The 21,593-nt window shown below is 35.7% G+C and overlaps 1 protein-coding gene and 1 pseudogene across 1 annotated transcript in view; both read right to left on the bottom strand.

Moving 5' to 3' along the window:
* LOC118196388 (uncharacterized) overlaps positions 1-21,593 on the bottom strand; it is a 310,238-nt gene that overhangs the window by 48,585 nt on the left and 240,060 nt on the right. Inside the window, exons 5-8 of the mRNA XM_085818940.1 lie at positions 16,955-17,002; positions 10,665-10,808; positions 5,492-5,659; positions 2,830-2,997 (exon numbers count right to left, since the gene is read on the bottom strand). Of these exons, the coding sequence (XP_085675066.1) occupies positions 2,830-2,997; positions 5,492-5,659; positions 10,665-10,808; positions 16,955-17,002 (528 nt within the window). The remainder of the gene's footprint in view (positions 1-2,829; positions 2,998-5,491; positions 5,660-10,664; positions 10,809-16,954; positions 17,003-21,593) is intronic.
* LOC118196389 (small nucleolar RNA U3) lies at positions 14,634-14,727 on the bottom strand (annotated as a pseudogene).

The following is a 21,593-nucleotide window of genomic DNA, read 5'->3' as shown; positions in this document are numbered from 1 at the left end:
TTGCATAAGGGCTAGAGGTGGAAAAACGCATTACTGTCTTTTTCATTTTGAGAAGCTCTATCACTTCAGTAAATCAACCAGTTTTTCTCAAACTGTAATTATTTGTTTTTCTGTACATGTACATCACTTCTACCGATTATCGTCCCATTCGGATAACTCCTTCTCGGTGCGTCTTCTTCTTCTTTTTTTTTTTTTTTTTTTTTTTTTTGTCTAAGAGTTTATACGATCACGGATACACTGATAAGAATACATAAATGTAACAGTTTATACAATATGCGCTGCTCTGTGACAATTTTATACAAAGCAGAGCATATTGTTTAAATCAGTTGTAATTGGCAACTTTGCTAGAATTGAATGGTGTATGTGTAGCATACTTGCAGCTATGGAGAGCTAAGAGGTATTTTGATTATGAAGTACCTTTGCAAATAATTACAATTACCCTCCACACATCGTTTATAAGAATTTGAATTAAATAAGAGAAAGCAAGTCGCTAAAGAAAAAGATGAAAAGCCGCTGGGCTAAAGTCAGGAAAATCGATAAGAAGTCCTATTTTTTAGGACGAAGAAGTTAAGTACCTGCAATGGTCCCAATAGATGGACGATTATTCCCCCGTTGCGACGCGAAGACAGGTAGCTTTTAGGAGTATACCATGAACTACTGACCAGTGCACTTTCCTGACTGCGCTGATGAAAGCCTTCCACTCAAGCAGACTCAGTAACAGATTTTCAGTGGGTATTGCGGCAGAATAACAAAAATTGTCAGAATAAATGGGAAAAACAGTTATTGGATACAGTTTCATTCCAACATACAGGATGACACAGAGAAAAGTACAGATTTGGCTGTACTGTGGCAGACATTTTCAAATTGCCCAATTCGCTTTGGCGATTTGAATTGACCATATCTTTCTCTTACTTGACAGCTCCGGACTGCTTTTTTAGTAGTAATGAATCTTTGCCAATCGTTTCTGAACGACTGACAAACTGAAGACTGCTACTAGCTGTGAAGTACGCCGAAAGGCATGTTGAGATACGTCATTCCTGCTGTATAGCGTTCATGCATCTTTCTCGAATAATGCATTTAAGCAGAAAGAGGATATTATTTTCACTGATGTTTACCATATAGCATATTAAATGTCTATGTGTACAATGTTATTCAACAATTGCATAAAGTTACTACAACTATTCACTGTTTTTATGTTGTAGTTTAAAGTTATACAATATAAGCCATTTTAATATTATAATCAGAGTATTAACTTCATAAATTTCTTCCGATTATATGTGGGTTATAAATACCTAACATAACCTCCAGATCAACACACCATTGACGTTCTATAACATATTGGTATCTGAAACGTTTCAGATTTTAATGGTCAAGCAAACATGTTTATTAAGGTTATTTAACGCTCTCGCTGAGCTCGCAGTCTACCAAACTGCTGTTACATTCACTCCTAATAACACCCCCCCTTTTTTTGTCTTTTTTAGTTTTATTATTAAGCATCCTTTTCTTCGAACTTAGCCCATATACAATTCAATAGCAAAATTACAAAAAATTTAAAAGCAGCATAGCAGTATACGTTTAAAATTCTTGACGCAGCGTTAACCCTTTGCGGCACAGTGTGTCCGATCTGGACACACCTAAAATTTTCCTTCTGTACGCACAGAAAAACTGAATGAAAAAAGATTTATAGGTTACTATAGGTTACTCTGAACCTTCTTTGTTTATACTAGATGGCAGCTCAACACAAACCAGTCCATATATTTTAGCCATGTTTAGTTTTTTAAGAACCTCATTTTTCAAAGAAATCTTCCAGATTTTTTTAGGGTATAAAAGGAATTGTTTGAAAAGAAATTTCTATGTTATTTTTTTTGGCTGTATGCTAATCACCTTATTCTATATTAGTTTTAAATTTTTACCTTGAAATCTTGCCTAAAATCAAACGGCGAACCTTAGGTGTGCCCAGGCTGGGCTCACCGATAATCTGGGACAGCTGAGAGTCTGTATTCTTTGTTGCTCTGCATCTCATCGGTCAGTTCATTGACAACAATGCTCATTTCAGCACTCATTTCGAAGCTCTATTCAATCAGTGTGCCACTTTGGGCACACACACAGAATGAAAAGATAAGTGCTATCTTCACAAAATTTTACTTGTGTACTCCTCTAGGCCTAATTAGACATCCTACCTTTCTTTTTATCAAAACTCCAACTTTAAAAGATAGCGTGCCGGAAAGGGTTAAGTGTTGGCATAACATTTTTCAGTTTTTTTAGTCTTTTTTCAGTTCATCATATTGTTCGTATTTGTTACTAAGATGACATACGCTGTTTATTTTATCTTTTTATTACTAACTTCTGTGTTTTTAACTTTATTTCTTAAACATCGCTTTCTTCGCATTTACCCCACATAAAATTCATATACTGGAGATAATTTTTTTTTTTTTTTTTTTTCTGTACAGTGATGCCACTGCTCGCTTTGAAATAGCTCAGTTTGTTAATCAACCATTAAAATTCGTGCTTCCAGGTGCCCATGTTCGGGTGGAGGACTACGTTATTCAAAATTTGATGGTTGTAGGTAGTGTTGTTTTTCATGATGCGAGAAACATACATACATTTACGCAGATTCTTCATTATTTTATTTCTTTAACTATAATACAGTTAATACAGGGTTCTAATATTTGGTGGCTACAATCTGAAAAGTAATACATCGCATTTAAATGATTCAACGCAAAATGCCGTTTCGAGACTATTAGCTTTTATGGGCTAAAAAATAATAAATGTTTCTTAATTGTAAAATTGAAAGATAAATTAATATTAAAATGGATTAGGCATTCAAACCTTCCTCTGAAGAACATTAATCTTTCTGTCTTTAATTTCCATGTGGTCCCTGAGTTCTTGCACTTCTTGTTGTAACCTGTTCCTTTCCTGAGTAGAGGTCATAGTTTGTTGAGTTTTCTTTTCGATAAGCTTGTTCTTCTCTTCCAAACGTACCCTCAATTCTTCCACCTGATGAAAGAGTGAGAAAATGATGATAATCAATATAAACAAGACACTATTTTATGAAAAATATGTAGTATAAAGTCAGATATTCGAAAATGTCGGAACAGAATTTCGGAAATTTCCGAATTTTAGATCATCAGTTTAAATCTAGTAAGATGACATGAAGACATGGAGACACTGTGGCTTCGCTTATTGTTTATGTCAGACAGAAGAATGCCAACCCTTCAACAGTACCTGCGCTGCATCACGCGGCAAGAACTTACAGGAGCATCCAGTAAAACTGTCAGGGACGAAAAAATGTTTTGAATTAAGGAAAGTATAGTTTGACCATAGCAACCACGATAGTAAACATACATGCGCCATTCGGACCGATTTATTCATGAACTAGGGAGGTTGGACATAAAGTATGTAGTAGGGAATTTTCCATTCTTATTTTTTTCCTGTTTATTTTCTCAGCGTTCAAAGAGCACAGAATTAAGGCAAAACTTACTTTTAACTAATCTAAGCCGAAATATGATCATCATTTGTAATTAACTGTTTTCACTGCATTATGTTTAATTTTGTAGATTTATTTATTTAGTGGTAAAAAAGCGAATGTTTTCAAAATTTAATTTTGTTATATATATATACATAATTTAGTGATAAATCGTAGTAAATAATTGTTATTGTCTCACAATTGTTATTATAATTACTTAATTGTTATATTTTATTATACAATTTTCATTATATTATTAATGCATTGAATTCTAACGATACACACACTGGCCAATTAGAAACCCGAGATCAATACTTTAATGGACCACCGTTTGCAAGGATAACTGCTCTGATTCGTTTGGGCATCGAGTCTACATGCTTCTGGAGTGCATTTACGTCCAGAGGATACCATGCATTGGCTATGAAGCCTTTTTAGATCTTGTAAATTAGATGAAAGAGTGCTGTTGGATGTGTCTTTCCACCATATCCGACACATTTTCTATGGAGTTAAGATTCGGGCTATGCGGTTGCCAGGGGCGGTGTTGGAAGTTAGATTGATGTTCAGCGAACCAATTTTAAAGACTTTTGACACGATGTATAGTTACATTATCGTGCATCAATCCGTCGCCGTCAGGCTAAAAATGCAACATTGCAGGGTGCACTTGATCTGCCAGTATATCTAGGTATCTCATGGCTGTTTGTTTACCCTCGAGGAACAACAGGACACCACTTCCATGCCCGTAGAACATGCCCCTTATCATGATAGTCCCACCAGACCCTTGCACAGTGCGAGTAAGGCAAGATGAATTCACGGCTTTTCTGAGCTTTCTAAATTCGACGTCTTACATCAGTGCAATAAGGTGTAGCGTGATTTATCCGACCACATTACCCATTTCCAATCGTTAGGTATCTGGTGTCTTCTTTACCGACATCACTGTAAAAAAATTCTTGCATGTCGGGCAGAAATGAGTGGTTTTTCTCACAGCCACCAGTGACTGGAACAATTTTATTAGAGATTTGTTAGCTAGATTTACTTCAGCAACTGAAAGGACAAATAGGTGGGTCTGGAAAAATTATTGAAATTGACGAGAGCTTGTTTATGCGACGAAAAAAAAACGCTGGCAGAGTATTTCCACAACAGTTTGGATATTCGGCGGGTTATGCCAGAAAAGTGGCGAGTCTTCTGTTGTTCATGTTCCATATCGGGAAGCAAGCAAACTGACATCGACGTCTATAGATCACGAAGTGATACACGTAGTGATCGGCAATATATTCAGATATCTGGTGAGCTATAAAACAGAAGAGCTTGAAAAAGCTGATTACAGCCATTTAACTGTGATTAAAATTTACACATTATTTTAATTTTGGTGATCCAACAACAGATGCTCGCTCCCAAAATGTGGAAAGATTGAAGAAAGCTCTGCTAAATGGCGAAACAAAAAGAAAAGGGGTAAAGTTCGACATAATCTAGAGTCGTATCTTTCGGGATTCATGCGGGAAAATCTTCTGGGAAAGATGAGCCTTTTGCTGCTGTATTTAAAGCAATTTAAGTAAGAAATCTAAAAGTAGTTTAAACTAAAATGCTGTTTTGATAACAGGAACCGTGAAAATCAAATACCGAAATCTAAAGACAGTTATCGTTTATATCTATCATAAAAGCATTGATTGGAACATGATTGTTTTGATCCCAGTTCAGAAATAAGAGTTTTTCTAGCTCACTGTGAATTTATGTTACTATTTACCCATTAATTATTCGCAAAACAAATTTCCCGAAACACACATACTAGGCATTGTATAAATAAATTTTTAAAAAATAAAAGGGAAAAAATTTTAATGCCATTTTCAAAATTCACATGTACAGTTTAAACGGTTACAATTAAAACTGCAAAGTTATTTACATAACATAATATCATAACCTATGATGAACTTTTAAGGAATATTATCAAAAACCTGAGAATTTCCGATGCATTTTTAAAACTGGTATGAAACAATTTAAAAAGAAAATTAAGACTTTAAAGTTATTTACATCTGCCTGAAGCATATTGTAATGCTCTTCTTTAGCACACAGAGACTCCTTTAACACCGCTATATGCCGTTGGTAATCATGATGTTGCTCTTCCAGTGTCTTCATCTTGGCATTCATGGCCATTATTTCTTGATCTCTTCTATTTAGTTCTATCCTCAGCTCTTCCATCTGAAAAATATTGTTCTAAATAATTCACATATATATAACTAGCCGCTGGTGCGGCCGGCCACATAAAAAAATAATTATAAGAAAGAACAAAATATATAATGATTTTAATCAGTTAGTGTATTTTCATAAATTTAGTTAATATTTCTAATTAGATATCTTATAAGGTATTTTTCCCGCCTTCTCAGCATGCCTTCGTGGTGTAGTGGTCAGTAAGCTCGGCGCGTATTCGAGGTCCGTGGTTCAATTCTTTACAACGGCACTGCTCACTTTTCCATCTCCTGCTTCGAAAAAACAAAAAACCTAATGTCTCTACAGTGGCGCCCGAACTAAAAAAGGTGGTGGATGATGATTCTCCGTCCCAGGATTTCACGATTGGGTCCTCTAATCCCAAGTCGCCCTTTAAAAGAGGGAGTATATACGGTAATTCTCCCGCCTTCTTAGCATGCCTTCGTGGTGTAATGGTTAGCACGCTCGACGCGTATTCGAGAGGTCCGTGGTTCCGAGTCCTGGCAAGGGCATTGCTCATTTTTCAGGTCTACCACATTAAAAAAATACCCTAATATATCTACAATCTTGACATTTTTATTTAAATCAATCAAATTAAAAAGTAGAGAAATATTTTTGAGAACTACGTTTGTTGCTTTTTAGTCGCTTGGTTTGTTAATCAATAACAAATATATTAAATTTAAAAGTTAAATACCTTACACTTTACTGAATGGCAACACGCTGGAGCAAGGCTGAAAACTGACTGCTGTCGGAAACTGTTGATTGTTGTCGGAAGTATTTTATTTCCGACAACTGGTCATTGGTCATCAGGACACAATAGGCATTTAGCATTTTAAATATGCTTTTACATATATTTGAAGTTTTTCCCCGAAGGCGCTGGTGTTATTTAAATGTTTAAGAGCACAGGATGCTCACGTTGAAAAGGCGAATCCATGAACGAGTGACGCCAGTAGCGACTAAAAGTGTCTTTAACTGAAAGCGAGAGATTTAATCACGAGCTTGACTTGTTTGTAGGGGGAACGCCATCAGTGAAACTATGAAATACTATAACTATGAAACTATAGTTACTATGAAAATATAATTTCGAGTTGGAGAACACAAATTTCTTGTAATATTTGGTGCTGTAATTTTACATTTGAAACTATACCGATCTGACGATGAAAATACACAATACAAAGCACTAAGCCCAAATCCTGTTTAGTCAGTTATTGCAAAGTCTGTAACCCGCTTTGGATGATAATAAATGAATACATGAAGAACAAAGTATCTGCTTTGTAAACACTTGAGGAAAGAGTCCATAACCTGCTCTGTTAGAATGTAAACACACAAGAAAGATGATTCGTCCGTGTCAGTCACGTAGATGGTCGCCCACCCAAATGCTGACCACGGAAATGATGCTGGAGAATTTGAAGATTTAAGCTTGAGGAACATATAAAAATTTACCATTTTAGGTTGTGATGAATGGTTCTTGGCGTTTTGACCAGTATGTTCAACAGTTGGGTCACAGTTTACAAGTTCTTTTATGTGGTGGGATTCTGAATTTTGCATTTTCTGGAAAAAAGTTACGGCAAGCAGAAAGTATTTCGTCATGTATGGAATCAATCTTCATTTCTTTAAGTATTTGCTTGTTCCGAACATACCATGGGGCGTTTAAAATCATCCTTAGTAATTTATTTTGGAAAACTTTTAATTTTTTACGATAGGTTTTAGCAAAGTGCTGCAGGCAGGAATAGCATATAGTAAAATGGGTCGAATCATAGTTAGATATAGCATACGTTTTGTTCTTATGTGAAGTTTCGAGTTTCTTCGTAGGAGAGGAAAGAGTTTAATGACCCCTGAGTTAGCTTTTCGTAATGCATTCATAGTTATTCTTTAAACAATAGATTTTCATCAAAGAGCATACCTAAGTATTTAATGGAGCTATTAATTGGTATTTGCACATTATTAATTTGAATATCAATGTCGACAGGAGTATTCTTTTATATCTTCTAAAAATAGTGACGTTACATTTATTCGGGTTTAATTTAATTCTCCAGGTCTAGAACTAATAATCAGTGCTGTTAACTGTGAACTTTAGTTTGTCAATAGCGAGTTGCGGTTTTAAAGACTTTGTAAGGACGACAGTATCATTAGCACATTTAGCGATTTTTGCATTTGATGGCTGCGGCATGTCATTGATAAAGATGTTAAGTAGGGACTGGAATCATTTATAAAGTGTAGTAGTATGAAACTACTACACTTTGATTTTAGCCAAAAGGTCTATTCCGTAAGCTTAGCTGATGACAACAAGATTTATACCTTACAGAAGAGAAACCCCTAACGTGCATCTGAACCTTCACTTCTTATGTTTACTAGTTGTTATGTGAAGATGGCCCTGTGAAAATTTCTAATCTCTGAGTCATCTCCACAATAACTGTGCTTCTTCGAATTATGACACTACTTCACAAATAAACATTCTTTCACGGATAATATAGGCTTGATAACTTACTTATCCCTAGTTTTTTCCCCAGGTAACAACATGACTGATCTTCCCTCCCCAATAGTTTTTCAGCGTTTTAAGCACATTCGGCCAAATTATAAACTACCTAGTTATGGAAATTTAAGAAATTATTAATTTCTTTTTAATAGAGAGGACAGTGGACTTTGTGCTTGCGGGGATAGTGTAAAAGATGTAGGGCATATCTTAATACACTGCAGGGTATATGCGAGTACCAAAACTACGTTTAGGACGAGTTTAAAGCATCTCTCCATTTGATGGCCTCCTGTTTCCCCCCCCCCCGAACTTCTCAAAAATTCTGAGGGCAAGTTTATTTGTTGTTTAGGCTTTTATTATTATTATTATTACTATTATTTTTTATGTACTATTGCATTATTATCTTTCTTTAAATACATCATTATATTATTATTGTATTTTATCTACGTATTATTATTTTTCGATATAATTTTTTATTATTATTATGATACATATAATATATATGATACATAAAATATTATGATACATATAATATTATGATACACATATTATTATTATGATACATATAATATTACTTCACGCATTCCTTACAGTATTATTATTATAACTTTATTACTATATTTCAGTGTACTTTTTATAGTAGTATTTGTATTATTATTACAAATATTCCTTATTCTCTTTAAATCTTGGTATGTATTATTGTTGCATTATTTTTCCTTTATATTATTGAATTATTTACTTACTTCTGTAAGCCTTGTCGCATAACTCGTGGAACACGGAGAATTTTGCATTTGTTTTCTTACATAATAATAAAAACAAATAAACAAAATAAAATAAAATCTTAAAGCTTTCAGATTTCATATTACGTCCAAACTGGCGTTCCCTCCCCATTTACAAACCCATACACGTTTCGAGATCATTTGGGCTAACACCACTAAAAATATTTAACTAAAAATTTGTACTAAAAATATTTAAAATCAGTATACCTTTATCTATAATCCGATAGACAGTCTTTAGAATTTCCGATAGACAGTCTCGCGCATTGGAGATAGAAAAGTTTAATTCCCTACAGTGTTGCAAATGCTCCTTTTGAAATTGTTGAGATATTTAATCAAACATTTGTTAAAGTTTTACAAAATATGAAATAGACAATAAAACAAATTACAAATTCGTGCTTCCAGGTGTCCATGTTAGGGTAGAGGACTATGTTATTCAAAATTTGATGACTCTAGGTACAGTTGTTTTTGCGCAATGCGAGAAACATGTATACATTTATGTAGATTATTTATTATTTAGTTTCTTTAAATATAGGGTGATAATATTTGGTGGCAAGAGTTTGAAAAGCGATTCGATGCAAAATGCTGTTTTGAGACTAATCACCCTTCTGGGCTAATGCCCATTTGGGATAATTATTATTATTTTTTTTAATGTCTGTAATGACTCGACTTTAAAAATAGAATACGGACTTTTTTTTATAAACAATACACATTTCAACTAATCATCAAGCATACCGATAAGAAGTCTCGAATAACACATAGTTAGTTTAACCGAGTAAACATCTTAACCATCTATAATTCGTTGATAACCATCTTCATTTTTTCCACAATGTGGACATCCAAAGACCCAGATGGATCCCCCGAAGTAGACTCAATTCTTTCGTTGTAGCGTCCTAGAAGTTTTGTGAAAACTAAAAATTCAGAAGTTACGCGAGAAACATTTCACAGGAGCAAGATCACTGAAGAAAATCGTAACCATAATCAGCAAAAGGTGGTTCGTGGTTTAAGCAAAACATCATACATCAAGCCGGGGGTGGATTAAAAATTAAACAATATAAGCACGTGCTTAGGGCATCCAGGAAAGCAGGTACCACAAAATGGTCCTCAGATATTCAGAAAAGGGGACACCTAAAAACTTTCGATGCCGATTTTACAGTGGAATGCATTGTAGTTAAACCAGAACCCCGACAGCGAAGGAATGAAGGGAAAACTCTCGTAAACCTACGCGGGGGGGCCCCACAATCTTATAATCTATAAAAAGTCTTAATCCAGCTTATAGTCTCTAGCCTAACAATATCTTTAAAAAAATCATAGAAAAATAGTTTTATTTCAAAATTTAAAAGAGGTACGAATTTTCAAATTCAGAAACAAACATAAATTATAATTTCGAAACTACTAATTTTAGATCAAATTTTAATTTCAGATAAGTCTCAATTTTAATTCGCAGTAAACAATCTTCAAACGAAAATTATTGAAAGCTTACCTATACTATTCACTTCAAATAATAACTAACTCATTACATTACCTAATGTCATAATTGCAATACCTAGAAACTAAAGTTTCAATTAATCTCTTTAGACTCAATCTTATAAAAAACAATGACTCTGCATTTTAGAAATTTATTTTTCTAACATCACAATGAAAGTTGCTGCTGAAAGCAACATCTACATCAGTTGACATAATATCTCTAGTCTTGATGAGATAAGGGTCAAATATCACAAAAGCCTTCCAAGTGCTGTAAAATACGTACCTTTGAAAATAATTCCTTCGCATTTTCCTCGATTTTACTTTTGTCACCATCAGAGAAAGAGCCATTCGAAATTGCATCACCTTGTTTTAAAATTTTCGCTTCAAGTAGTTCAATTTCCCCTTCTAAAATGCTGATTCTAGATTCCTAATAGTGTGTATTTCATGCAATGATATAATGGCATTAATGATCAAAGCAAAAAAATAAAATACATGCAAAATAATGACATTTATGCAACAGAAAAGGATAAGACAAATTCTTTTTAAAAGCATGCCACATGCAAGCTAAAAAGCTCAGCAAAATAAAATACAATTATTAGAAATAATTCTAATGGAAACTTTGCTTTGTAAGTATAGTGGTTTGTAACATTTCTTAGTAAAATTATGTACAATGTATATTAGTGCTTGAAGAGCTTCAAACTTCTTTTAAGAAAATGTTATTAATGTGAGATTGCATTATTTTGCTAACTAGAGGCACATGGGGCTATAGGGAATTCAGGAATTTTTTTCCAGACGACGATGGTGTAAGTCACTAAAGATATCAGTACCTTAATGGTGTCGGTGATTGTTCGTCGACACAGAAGCCACCATAAAGGTGCTGGCACCTTTGAAAAAGATGCTTTCTTCAAGTTACAAATTGAACTTCATAACAGAACTGAAACTTTATATGGGGATTTCGCGAAGACTCCTAATAATGATGCCCTGATATAAATGTGCTAGCACCTCCAACGAAAGTTACTATCTTCAAGTCATAAAGTGAACTTAATAATGGTACCGTCTTCATGAGGGTGTTCGTCCCTTTATGCCAGACCATCTTTGACAAACAGTGGCCCATGTGTATAGAAGTACCAGCACCTTTGTGATGGAGAATTTGACAGAAGTTTCTTTCTTTAAGTTATAAATTGAACTTTATAAGGCTTCAGCACCTTTCTGCATATTAGCGACTATTCACTAAAATAAAGACTCGATCATGGGCGCATCGGCATCTTGATGAAAGTTGTATTCTTCATGGTATAAACTTAAAATCCTCTGGGTGACGGCACCTTTATTGAAGTCGACGGCTGTTCACTTAGATCTTTACGTAGGCGTTCAGGAATCTTGATGACAGTTGCCTTCTTTATGGTATACATTATGCTTCATTAAGTGCGTCGAAAACACCTTCTGTCTTGATGAACATTTGCTAACTAGAAAGATGTCGGTGCCTTTATTAGAATCGGCAGCTATTCATTTCGACCATCAAAGGAAGATCCCGTAAAGTAAATTCTTTATTGTATATACTGGACTTCATAAGGGTGCAGAAGACCTTGCAAATTCATGTTGCGGTGCCTTTGTACCTTGGAGAATGCTAGCTAATTTGCATCATAGGTGACGGCACAATTGTGCAAAATGTCAGATCACCTCCATCCGTCCTGGTCACGTCATTCCATTGGTTACAATCCTTTTTAATAATCTGTTTCTGACAATTTTGGCCACAAGAAGAGGAAAGCAAATGAGTGTTAGCTTCCAGTTGGAAATCATTTTACAATAACAGAAAGACAAACTGTGTGAGAAGAAGGTTCCATGTACAAGATCTACTTTACAGAAGATCTTTCGCGTATGTTCCACTAACTCAAGTATTTTGGGTATGCTTGCGCAGGTTAACACGACTGCTGGACAAGACTAACTATGAAGCAAACAACACAACAACTTAGTAACATGCCATATGAAGCAAGCAAAACTGAAACTCAGTCACTTGTTATATGAAGCAGTAATTTTCTTAGAAGGATCCAGGTTTCATACACACTACACCTCACGTTGTGTTAAGACCTGGCGAGAAAGAGACACACGATACAACAAATCCAGTAGTCTTGAAAGGGACATCGGTGCAATTGGCCGGCTGCTCCAAACGTTGAAGGAGAAACAGTGCAGCAAACTGGGTGACGGGGTGTGACACAACTGACACGAGATGTGCGTCTGCTGCACGAGACAAGCAACGATGCCTGAGCCGTCATCCGCGATGCTGGATTTGAATTGCTCATTCACCCGCCTACTGGCGTTCTGGAATCATACGTTCTGGAACTTTAAGAACTTTCGTCCTTGAAATTTTCGGTCAGATGATGAAGCATTTGCTTTAAGTGTTTATGGATAATAAATGTGTCTGGATGACGAGTCGCTTTTTGTTGCCAGTATTGACGTTTTTCCAAAACGTTAGCAATGTGTGATTGATGAACATGGATAATACAGTGAATAAATGTATTTAAATTTCTAATAGCTGTTGAATTCTGCAAACTTTTTCTATAACCTGGTATTTACCGTATTTCCTTCAGTATTTTTACTTTTAGCTTTTTAACGGAAGGTTCTGAAAATTGAAAAAATATTTGCGTAATTTTCCCCTGCCTCAATGCGTTCAGAGAAGGAGTACGGTAAGAACAGGTGAGATTCAAGTTATAGCAAAGTAGAAATGAAGGCTGTAGAGTCTAGGTGGGTGAATTTCTATCTGAAAATTGGAGTAGCATTAAACTACACAGAAGAACGGTTCAAACCCTTTATTAAATCTTTGAAAATTTACAATGCGTCAACTCGTCGCTAACAAACTTCGCCTCTGCTTGGGCGGTAACTGAAAGTCAGATAATTGAAACTAAATGTTGAAATATTAACAAATGATAGAACTAGCCTGCAGGGCTCAGCGAAATCCCATAACTTAACCCCCCCTTCGAAGCTAGTGGCAGCAAATAAATGCACTTAAGCCACTTACACCAATAAGCAAACGTGCCTACGGCAGAGACAGTGGCTAGAGCCTAACTCTCCCTTTCTCCTACCAAAACTCTGCTTTTAACTACGCTCTACAAAGTAGAAAATTTGCATTTCGTCACACGCGCTGCATCATTTAACTATTATGGCACTGACAATTAGGGAAATGAAGGCTTATAGAAAAGTCTGAACTAAAAATTTAAATTGTTAGTTAAAATAAATATAAATCCCTACATGGCATTTTACCAGATATTGTAATGTACATTTCTTTCAAAGAAATAATACTGTGATAGATACCTGCAGTTTATCCATTACTTTTCATTTGTTATGATCTTACTGTAACCGTGTACTTGGTAAATTAAATTATTCGGCTAACTTTCCCTTTTCAATTTTAGGACAATTAAATTAATTTAAAAAAAAAAAGCGAAAATACACGAGGTTTGGTTTGGTTTATTTGATTACAGCAAAGCATACTATGGCTATCTGCCTAAGGGGAGGACTTAGGCATATACAAATACTCAAGAAAACTGAATTATGTACACTTTACAAATGGAGAAAACTACGAGAGCACCCATGAATCCTGCTCGCTCGCCCTTAATCAGTCCTAGGTCAGAATTACCAGTGTACAGCGACTTAACAACTCGGCCGTTGGTGGGCTCGAAAATACACACAGAAATAAGGTAATTGTAATTAAAATAATTTTTCGTATTCTTGTAAAATTAAGGTTATGTTCGATTACAGATAGTATTGTTGCTGCTGTTTTTGACTACAGTTATTACATTAGTAACATGAGTGCCTTGTATTACCCAATTATATGACGTGCTAGAATTATTAATATTGAAATTATAACGTTTTATTACATTTGAGATTTTTTTAAATTTAAAATTAATGATATCAGTATTTATATGAAGTAATGATGTTATTTTATTAAAGGTGCCAATATTAAATTAAGAACAGATATTCATATTATATAAAATGATCACTAAAATAATTATTTTTAAATTCTTTCATAATAAATAATTATTATAATATTCCTAATGCAATAATCAGCTACATGCAAACGTGCAAAATAAATGCAATAACAACATATGATAATTATCACTTTCTAGAATCAACATCAAAGAAGTTGAAAAGTTATTAATTTATACTTAATTATGAGAGGTGGATATAGAAAATCACAACATACCGATATTTGGTAAAATATTCATCCATAGAACAAATTAGACGGAGGATCGAAACGTAGTCCGCAGTAACCCCTCCTTTCGGACTAGTTGTCAGCCTAGGGTGAGTGAACTCGCAAGTCGTACTATAGAAATGATCCTATTAAGTATGATCTTTGTCAGCCTAGAATGCAGTTTCACAAGTGTGGCTATAGCACTATGGATTTATTTGAGTTATAGGATCGATATTAGGCAGAAATGAGAAGGTACGGGATCGACATTACGTCGGATTTATATAATGTCGACAAAGCGAACAGTCGATACCGATATACGATCTATGTTAGCTATCAACAAACAGTACACAGATGTATTATGATAATGTATTAACAGAATTAATGCACATTTTTCACTCACACAGTCGAATTGGCAGAGATTCGACAATAGTATTAGATCGACAGGGTATAAAATCGATATTGCAGTCACGTAACAAGGCTTATTATTAACAACGGTGCAGAATTTAATTAAATTATTAGTATTTTAAGGTATTTGTATAGAATAGAAAATGGGGTCCGATTGACATCTGCATAAAACTGAAACCGGTTTTTGAGCTGTCATGTCAATTCTGAGCGGACAGAGGTTATGGATCGTACGAAATGCCGATTCTGTTCTGGAACAGAGGTTTTCGAGTCTTTTCAATGTCGATCCTGTGGTGGCAGAGAGGTTTTCGATTCTACGCAATATCGATTCGGTGTTGACTGAGAGGTTGCCTATTCTACACAATGTCGATCGTGTGCTAGCAGAGAGGTTTTTGATTCTACGCCATGTCGATCTGGCTGAGAGGTTGCTTATTCTACGCAATGTCGATCTGCTGCCAGAGTTTGTCGATTCTACGCAATGTCGATCCAATGTTGGCTGAGAGGTTGCCTATTCTACGCAATGTCAATCCTGTGCTGGCACAGAGGTTGTCGATTCCACATACTGTCTATCCAGTGTTGGCTAAGAAATCTGTGTCGATCCTGTGTGATCAAGTTCCAGTCCGAACCAGAACTGAAACTATTAACTAAATAATGAATTCTTCTTTTTTTAAAAAAATAGCACGACCAATAGTGATCTGTTAGAATTCCGCCTACTTCTACCTGAATCTTCCAAAAGAAACTGCGCTAACAGTTGGGAATCTGGTAGTGAAGTTAACCAGTGTCCAGGAACCATACCGCTTGGCCACTGATGGATTTCTCCAATGCTAAGATTCAAGGACACGACTAGTTAGAAAGGTTGAAGTTGCACAAATTTAAGATAATCCTTTGTTTGACTTCCAAGATGTGATATTCTGTCATGGAAGCAATAAGCAGCCCACACTATTGACACACAGCCTCACTAATATTTTCTAGAACATCGTGTTATCAATGTCCTTATTGGGACGCAGCTTCGTCTTAAATAAATACTATTGTGATAGTTGTTGGTAATTTATCTTTGACTACTTTTCCTTTGTTATGCACATGGCCACTGATGGATTTCTCCAATGCTAAGATTCAAGGACACGACTAGTTAGAAAGCCTGCAGTTGCACAAATTTAAGATAATCCTTTGTTTGACTTCCAAGATGTGATATTCTGTCATGGAAGCAATAAGCAGCCCACGCTATTGACACACAGCCTCACTAATATTTTCTAGAACATCGTGTTATCAATGTCCTTATTGGGACGCAGCTTCGTCTTAAATAAATACTATTGTGATAGTTGTTGGTAATTTATCTTTGACTACTTTTCCTTTGTTATGCACATACTGTAAACGCGTCCTGCAGAAATTAAGTGATTCCTGTAATTTTCCCCTCTCAGTTTACGATTAATAAAAAATACAACTAATTAGTACAACTTTGCTCTCAGACTACACAACTAATAAAAAAAGAGAGAAAAATACGCCAGTAAATATGGTATGAACTACCACTAATTACATTATAATGACTGTACGTTTTCAGCTTAGGCCTGCATCAACTAAATTGGTTACTAATATGCCTGAAAATAAATAACAAAGTATCACTATCAATGTCCACGAGGCCAGAGCCAGCGCTTGATTTTCTGCTGCCTAGTACATACTTCGCGACTCTGAAATTCCGCTGCGACCGCACTGGCTGCATATTCTTTGCTGCCGGTCCTGCTCGGGGTACAGCTAAGTATTATTTTAATTATTTTAAGAAAATTCGAAAGAAAGGGGGAGGAAATTAAGATTCTCTTATTGCAAGGCAATATAAATATTCACCTATTTTTGCCTTTATATTCGAGTAAATAGGTGTGTTCTATAAACGAATATTTTGTTACAACTTAACTTGCGTTATTATTCTATATCCACCCTTTAGCATTTTCATTGACTTCTTTGAAAATATGCCGAATTAGTTGTTTCAAAGTTACCTTTGTTTCCAAAGTAGCTTCTAATATTTTGATTCTATTCTTTTCATTCTACATATAAATCAAAATAACGAAAATGAGTGGTTGCTCGTAAAATTACAATACGTAAAAGAATTCACTCCTTAGCTTAGTTCATTTGATGACTTTAAAGGTTATTAACAAATAAAATAAATAAACACAAAGTATGCAAAAGGTTTCTCTGATCAGCAGAAATGTTACAACTTTTATCACGGTTTAACAATTTAGATTTCGAAAGGTTATCATATTTTAACAGTTTAAATTTCGAAATTCATCAAATTTTAATAGTTTAAATTTCGAAAACTAAAAATTAAAATTATTTTAACAATCATTCTACATACAAATTAAAATAACGAAACTGAGTAGTTGTTCATAAAATGGCAGTACGTAAAAGAATTCATTTCTTAGTTTAGTTCACTTCACGATATTAAAGGCAATTAACAAATAAAATAAATAAACACACAGAATACAAAAAGTTGCTATCTTCTCAGCAGAAGTGTATTAGATTTTAACAGTTTTAAGTTTCGAAAAATTACCAGATTTTTAATAGTTTAAATTTCGAAAATTAACAATTAACAGTCATTCTATAATATAAATTAAAATGAGAAAATAAGTAGATGCTCATAAAATCACAATGCATAAAAGAATCCCTTCATAATTTAGTTTATTTGACGATATTGAAAGATAATTGACAAATTAAATAAACACACAAAATATAAAAAAACCTGCTAGAATATAAAAGCTATATAGATATTTGTTTATCTTAGCATCAGAAATATTGCAGCATTGATCAGATTTTCAGAGTTTAAATTTTAAATTTCGAAAAACTATCAGGTTTTTATTAGCATAAATTTCGAAAATTAAAATATTACACATATAAAATATTATACATATTTTAACAATGATTATGCATGTAAATTAAAATAAGAAAATGAGTGGTTGCTCATAAGATCACAAAACATAAAAGAATTCAATTTTTAGTTTATTTCATTTGACGACATTAAAAATAATTGACAAATAAAATAAATAAATACACAGAATATAAAAAGCTATTATCTTATCAACAGAAATGTTACAGCAATGGTCAGAGTTGAACAGTTTAAATCTCGAAAAATTATCAGATTTTAACAGTTTAAATTTTAAAAAATAATGAGATTTTTTAACAGTTTGAATTTCGAAATTTATCAGATTTTAATAGTTTAAACTTCGAAAATTAAAAATTAAAATTAACAGATTTTAACAATCATTCTACATGTAAATTAAAATGAGAAATTGAGTGGTTTGCTCGTAAAATCACAATACGTAAAAGAAATCCTTTCTTGGTTTAGTTCATATATTAAAGATAATTAACAAATAAAATAAATAACCACAAAGCATATATGAATGAAGCTTTATCTTAATATTGATGATGGAAGAATTTTACAGTCTAGGAAATCCAAGGAAATTAGAAAGGTGTCAAGTCCAATACTTTTGCGCCGTAAAAGCACCTAAACAACATGCCTTTAAACCTTTACAGCAGGAGTGGGTAAAGAATTTTGTTACAGAATTTTACCCGCTACAGAATTTTGTTACCTGTAGCAGAAATATAGTTACCTGTAGCAGAAATAACACAATATTGCCTTTTCAGACGTAAATAAGTCATTGGCAGAAGTGTCAATGATTTATTTTTAAGAGTTATTAGTTATGTACTGCAATAATTCTGAGTCGTAAAGGGCACATAAACTGTCTCTTATTATCTACCTACACATAACCAAGGACTTCGTATATCATTTGCTAAACGAACTCTGTGATGGAAAGGGATTTTTCAAAAGCATAATGCACAACGAGTCGGTGCACGGATTATACACTCTTAGAAAAAGAAAAAAAAAAAAAAAAGACGCACCAAGAAGGAGTTATCCGACTGGGACAAGTTATAGAGCTTCACAAAGTTAAAAGTCAGTAACGCGTTTGTCCACCTCTGGCCCTTATGCAAGCAGTTATTCGACTTGGCATCGATTGATAGAGGTTGAGGATGTCCTTCTGAGGAATACTGTGCCAAATTCGGTCCAACTGGCGCGTTAGATCGTCAACATCCCGAGCTGGTTCGAGGGCCCTGCCCATAATGCTCCAAACGAGCTCAATAGGAGAGAGATTCAACAACCTTGCTGGCCAAAGAAATGTTCGGCAAGCACTAAGGCAAGCAGTAGAAACATGTGCAGTTTGGGGGCGGGCATTATCTTGCTGAAATGTAAGCCCAGGTTGGTGTGACATGAAGGGAAACACAACGGGCCTTAGAACTTCGTCGACGTACCGCTGTGCTGTGAGGTTGTGACAAATGACAGTGTCACAAATGTGACAAATGATAAGCTGCAAAGCTCAATGACAAGTGATAAAGGCCAAGAGTTAGTGGACATAAAAGTTCCGGCCACACGCCTACCAAGAATTGCCATACACGGAGTCTCAGTTGATATACAGGAGACAGAATTGGAACGTACTTTAGCATCAGAATTCAATGCCACCAAAGCGACAGCCAGAATCCTCTACAAACTCCGGGACAGATGGAACACTGTCAAGTGGGTCATTGAGTGTCAACCATCTATCTTCAAACGCCTCCTGCAGACCCCAAGACTTTACATTGGCTGGCGAGTCTATAGAATCTCGGAGTTTTTTAACACCAAGCGGTGTTATAAGTGTCAGGAATTTGGCCACGTCCAGAAAAACTGCAAAAATAGAAACTACTGCGCGTTCTGTACAGACGACCACGAAGTGCGAAACTGCCGTGCACAACGACCTGCTTGCATTAACTGCGCGGACTACAACTACAGGACCGGCAGAAGCATCTCTTGTAACCACCCTGCCTACGATGTCAACTGCCCGTCATACGGCAAATACGTCGCTACAATCAGAAGAGGCACAAAATATGACTGAGCCGCAACCGCCTGATCAACAACTGACAGCATCGCGTACCCCAGGAGACTCTATAAAATGTATTCAAATAAACCTGCAGAAGGCAGAAGCCGCAACGGCGCATCTTGCACAGCACGCAGTAACCCATAAGCCAGATATACTCTTAATACAGGAGCCGTACTGCAGAACTGGAGAGGTGGCATGCCTACCAATTGCCTGGAAGATTTACCAGTGCAAAGCCGCAGCAAATGAACCTGCACCAAGAACTGCAATAGTTTGCTGCAACACAGCCTGGTCGCCTCTCATTATAAAGCAACAGCGAGACCACGTAGCAATACTATTAAGTTTTGCGAGGATGCAGTTAATTATCTCTTCAATTTACAGCCCCCCTCCAGATGACATTCAAGAGACTATTTCAAGCATTGAGGACATTAGCTTTAAGTACCCATCGATCCCGCACTTACTCGGTGGTGATTTCAATGCCCATAGTACCATATGGGGGTATCCCACCACCACCCCTAAAGGGCAACTGCTAGAAGATTTCCTGAATTCTAACGGCCTTCAAATTATCAATGCACCTCATGCACAGCCAACCTTTGATAATACAAAGAAAACAATACATCATGTTTGAAATACATCAGGGCTGGCCGGATATCACTATCACTACCCAGGACATCGCCAACAATATCCATGACTGGCAGGTGGCCGAAGACGAAAGTTGTTCGGACCACCGATATATTTACTTCAATATAGAAGGTGATACGAGCATTAGCATACTCAGGAGATTTAAGTTACCAAAGAATAGAATACAGGCACTCACAAGGGCCTTTTCGCAGGCGCTTCAACAAAAGGAGCAAGCGTTGGATTTATGCAATAATCAGAATGACCTTAATGACCATACAGAACAACTTCTAGACACCATTCGATGCATATGTGATCAATACCTGCCCACCAGGACTGCAAAACGACTACAGGGTATTGCGTGGTGGACGAAAGAACTGCGCCAACAACGGCAGAAGTGCAGGGCGTTAAGACGCCGTCTACGCTCTACGACAGACGAGGAAGCAAAGATTACAATCTTCGCAGCATTCAGAAAGGAAAGAGCAGCGTACAAGATTAACCTCCTAAAGGCGAAGATCGCCAGCTGGCGGAAGTTCTGTACGGAGAACTCAAATCCATATGGAATACTGCACAAACTAGCAACCTCCAAAGTCTTCAAGCCGGATCATCTGTACGCCAAGACCACAAATCCACCCTCCACCGGCAACATAGCAGAAGATACTGCTACCACATATCTGAATGCAGCCTTCAGGGAAGATAACCCAGAGGATGACACGCCACAACAAAGACTAACAAGAGACTGTCAAGACGTCCCAGATACCCCGGATGATATCCCTTTCGAAACGGAGGAGATTATTAATTCAAATATCTTCCGCTCAAGAAAGCGCCAGGCCCTGACGGACTGGACTATGCAATCATCAGGGTCGCATACACTGCCTGCCCAACATACTTCAAGGCCTTCTTTAATAAATTGCTAAGACAGCAGATATTTCCATCGGCCTTCAAAAAGGGCCAAGTCGTATTCTTTCTTAAAAAGAATAAATCACCAGAAGACCCCAGCTCCTACAGACCGATATGTTTATTGTCTGCGCTGGGGAAGGTTTACGAGAAACTTCTGGTGAATAGGCTAAAGTACCACCTTCACCGTACCAAATTCCTTAGCAATAACCAATATGGG

The sequence above is a fragment of the Stegodyphus dumicola genome, chromosome 6 (assembly GCF_044657685.1).
Source record: "Stegodyphus dumicola isolate Sdum_Otavi_A_Nest chromosome 6, ASM4465768v1".
In the NCBI taxonomy this organism is placed as follows: Eukaryota; Metazoa; Arthropoda; class Arachnida; order Araneae; family Eresidae; genus Stegodyphus; species Stegodyphus dumicola.
Note: the sequence above shows the minus strand (reverse complement) of the source record. Positions and strands in the feature narration are given on the sequence as shown.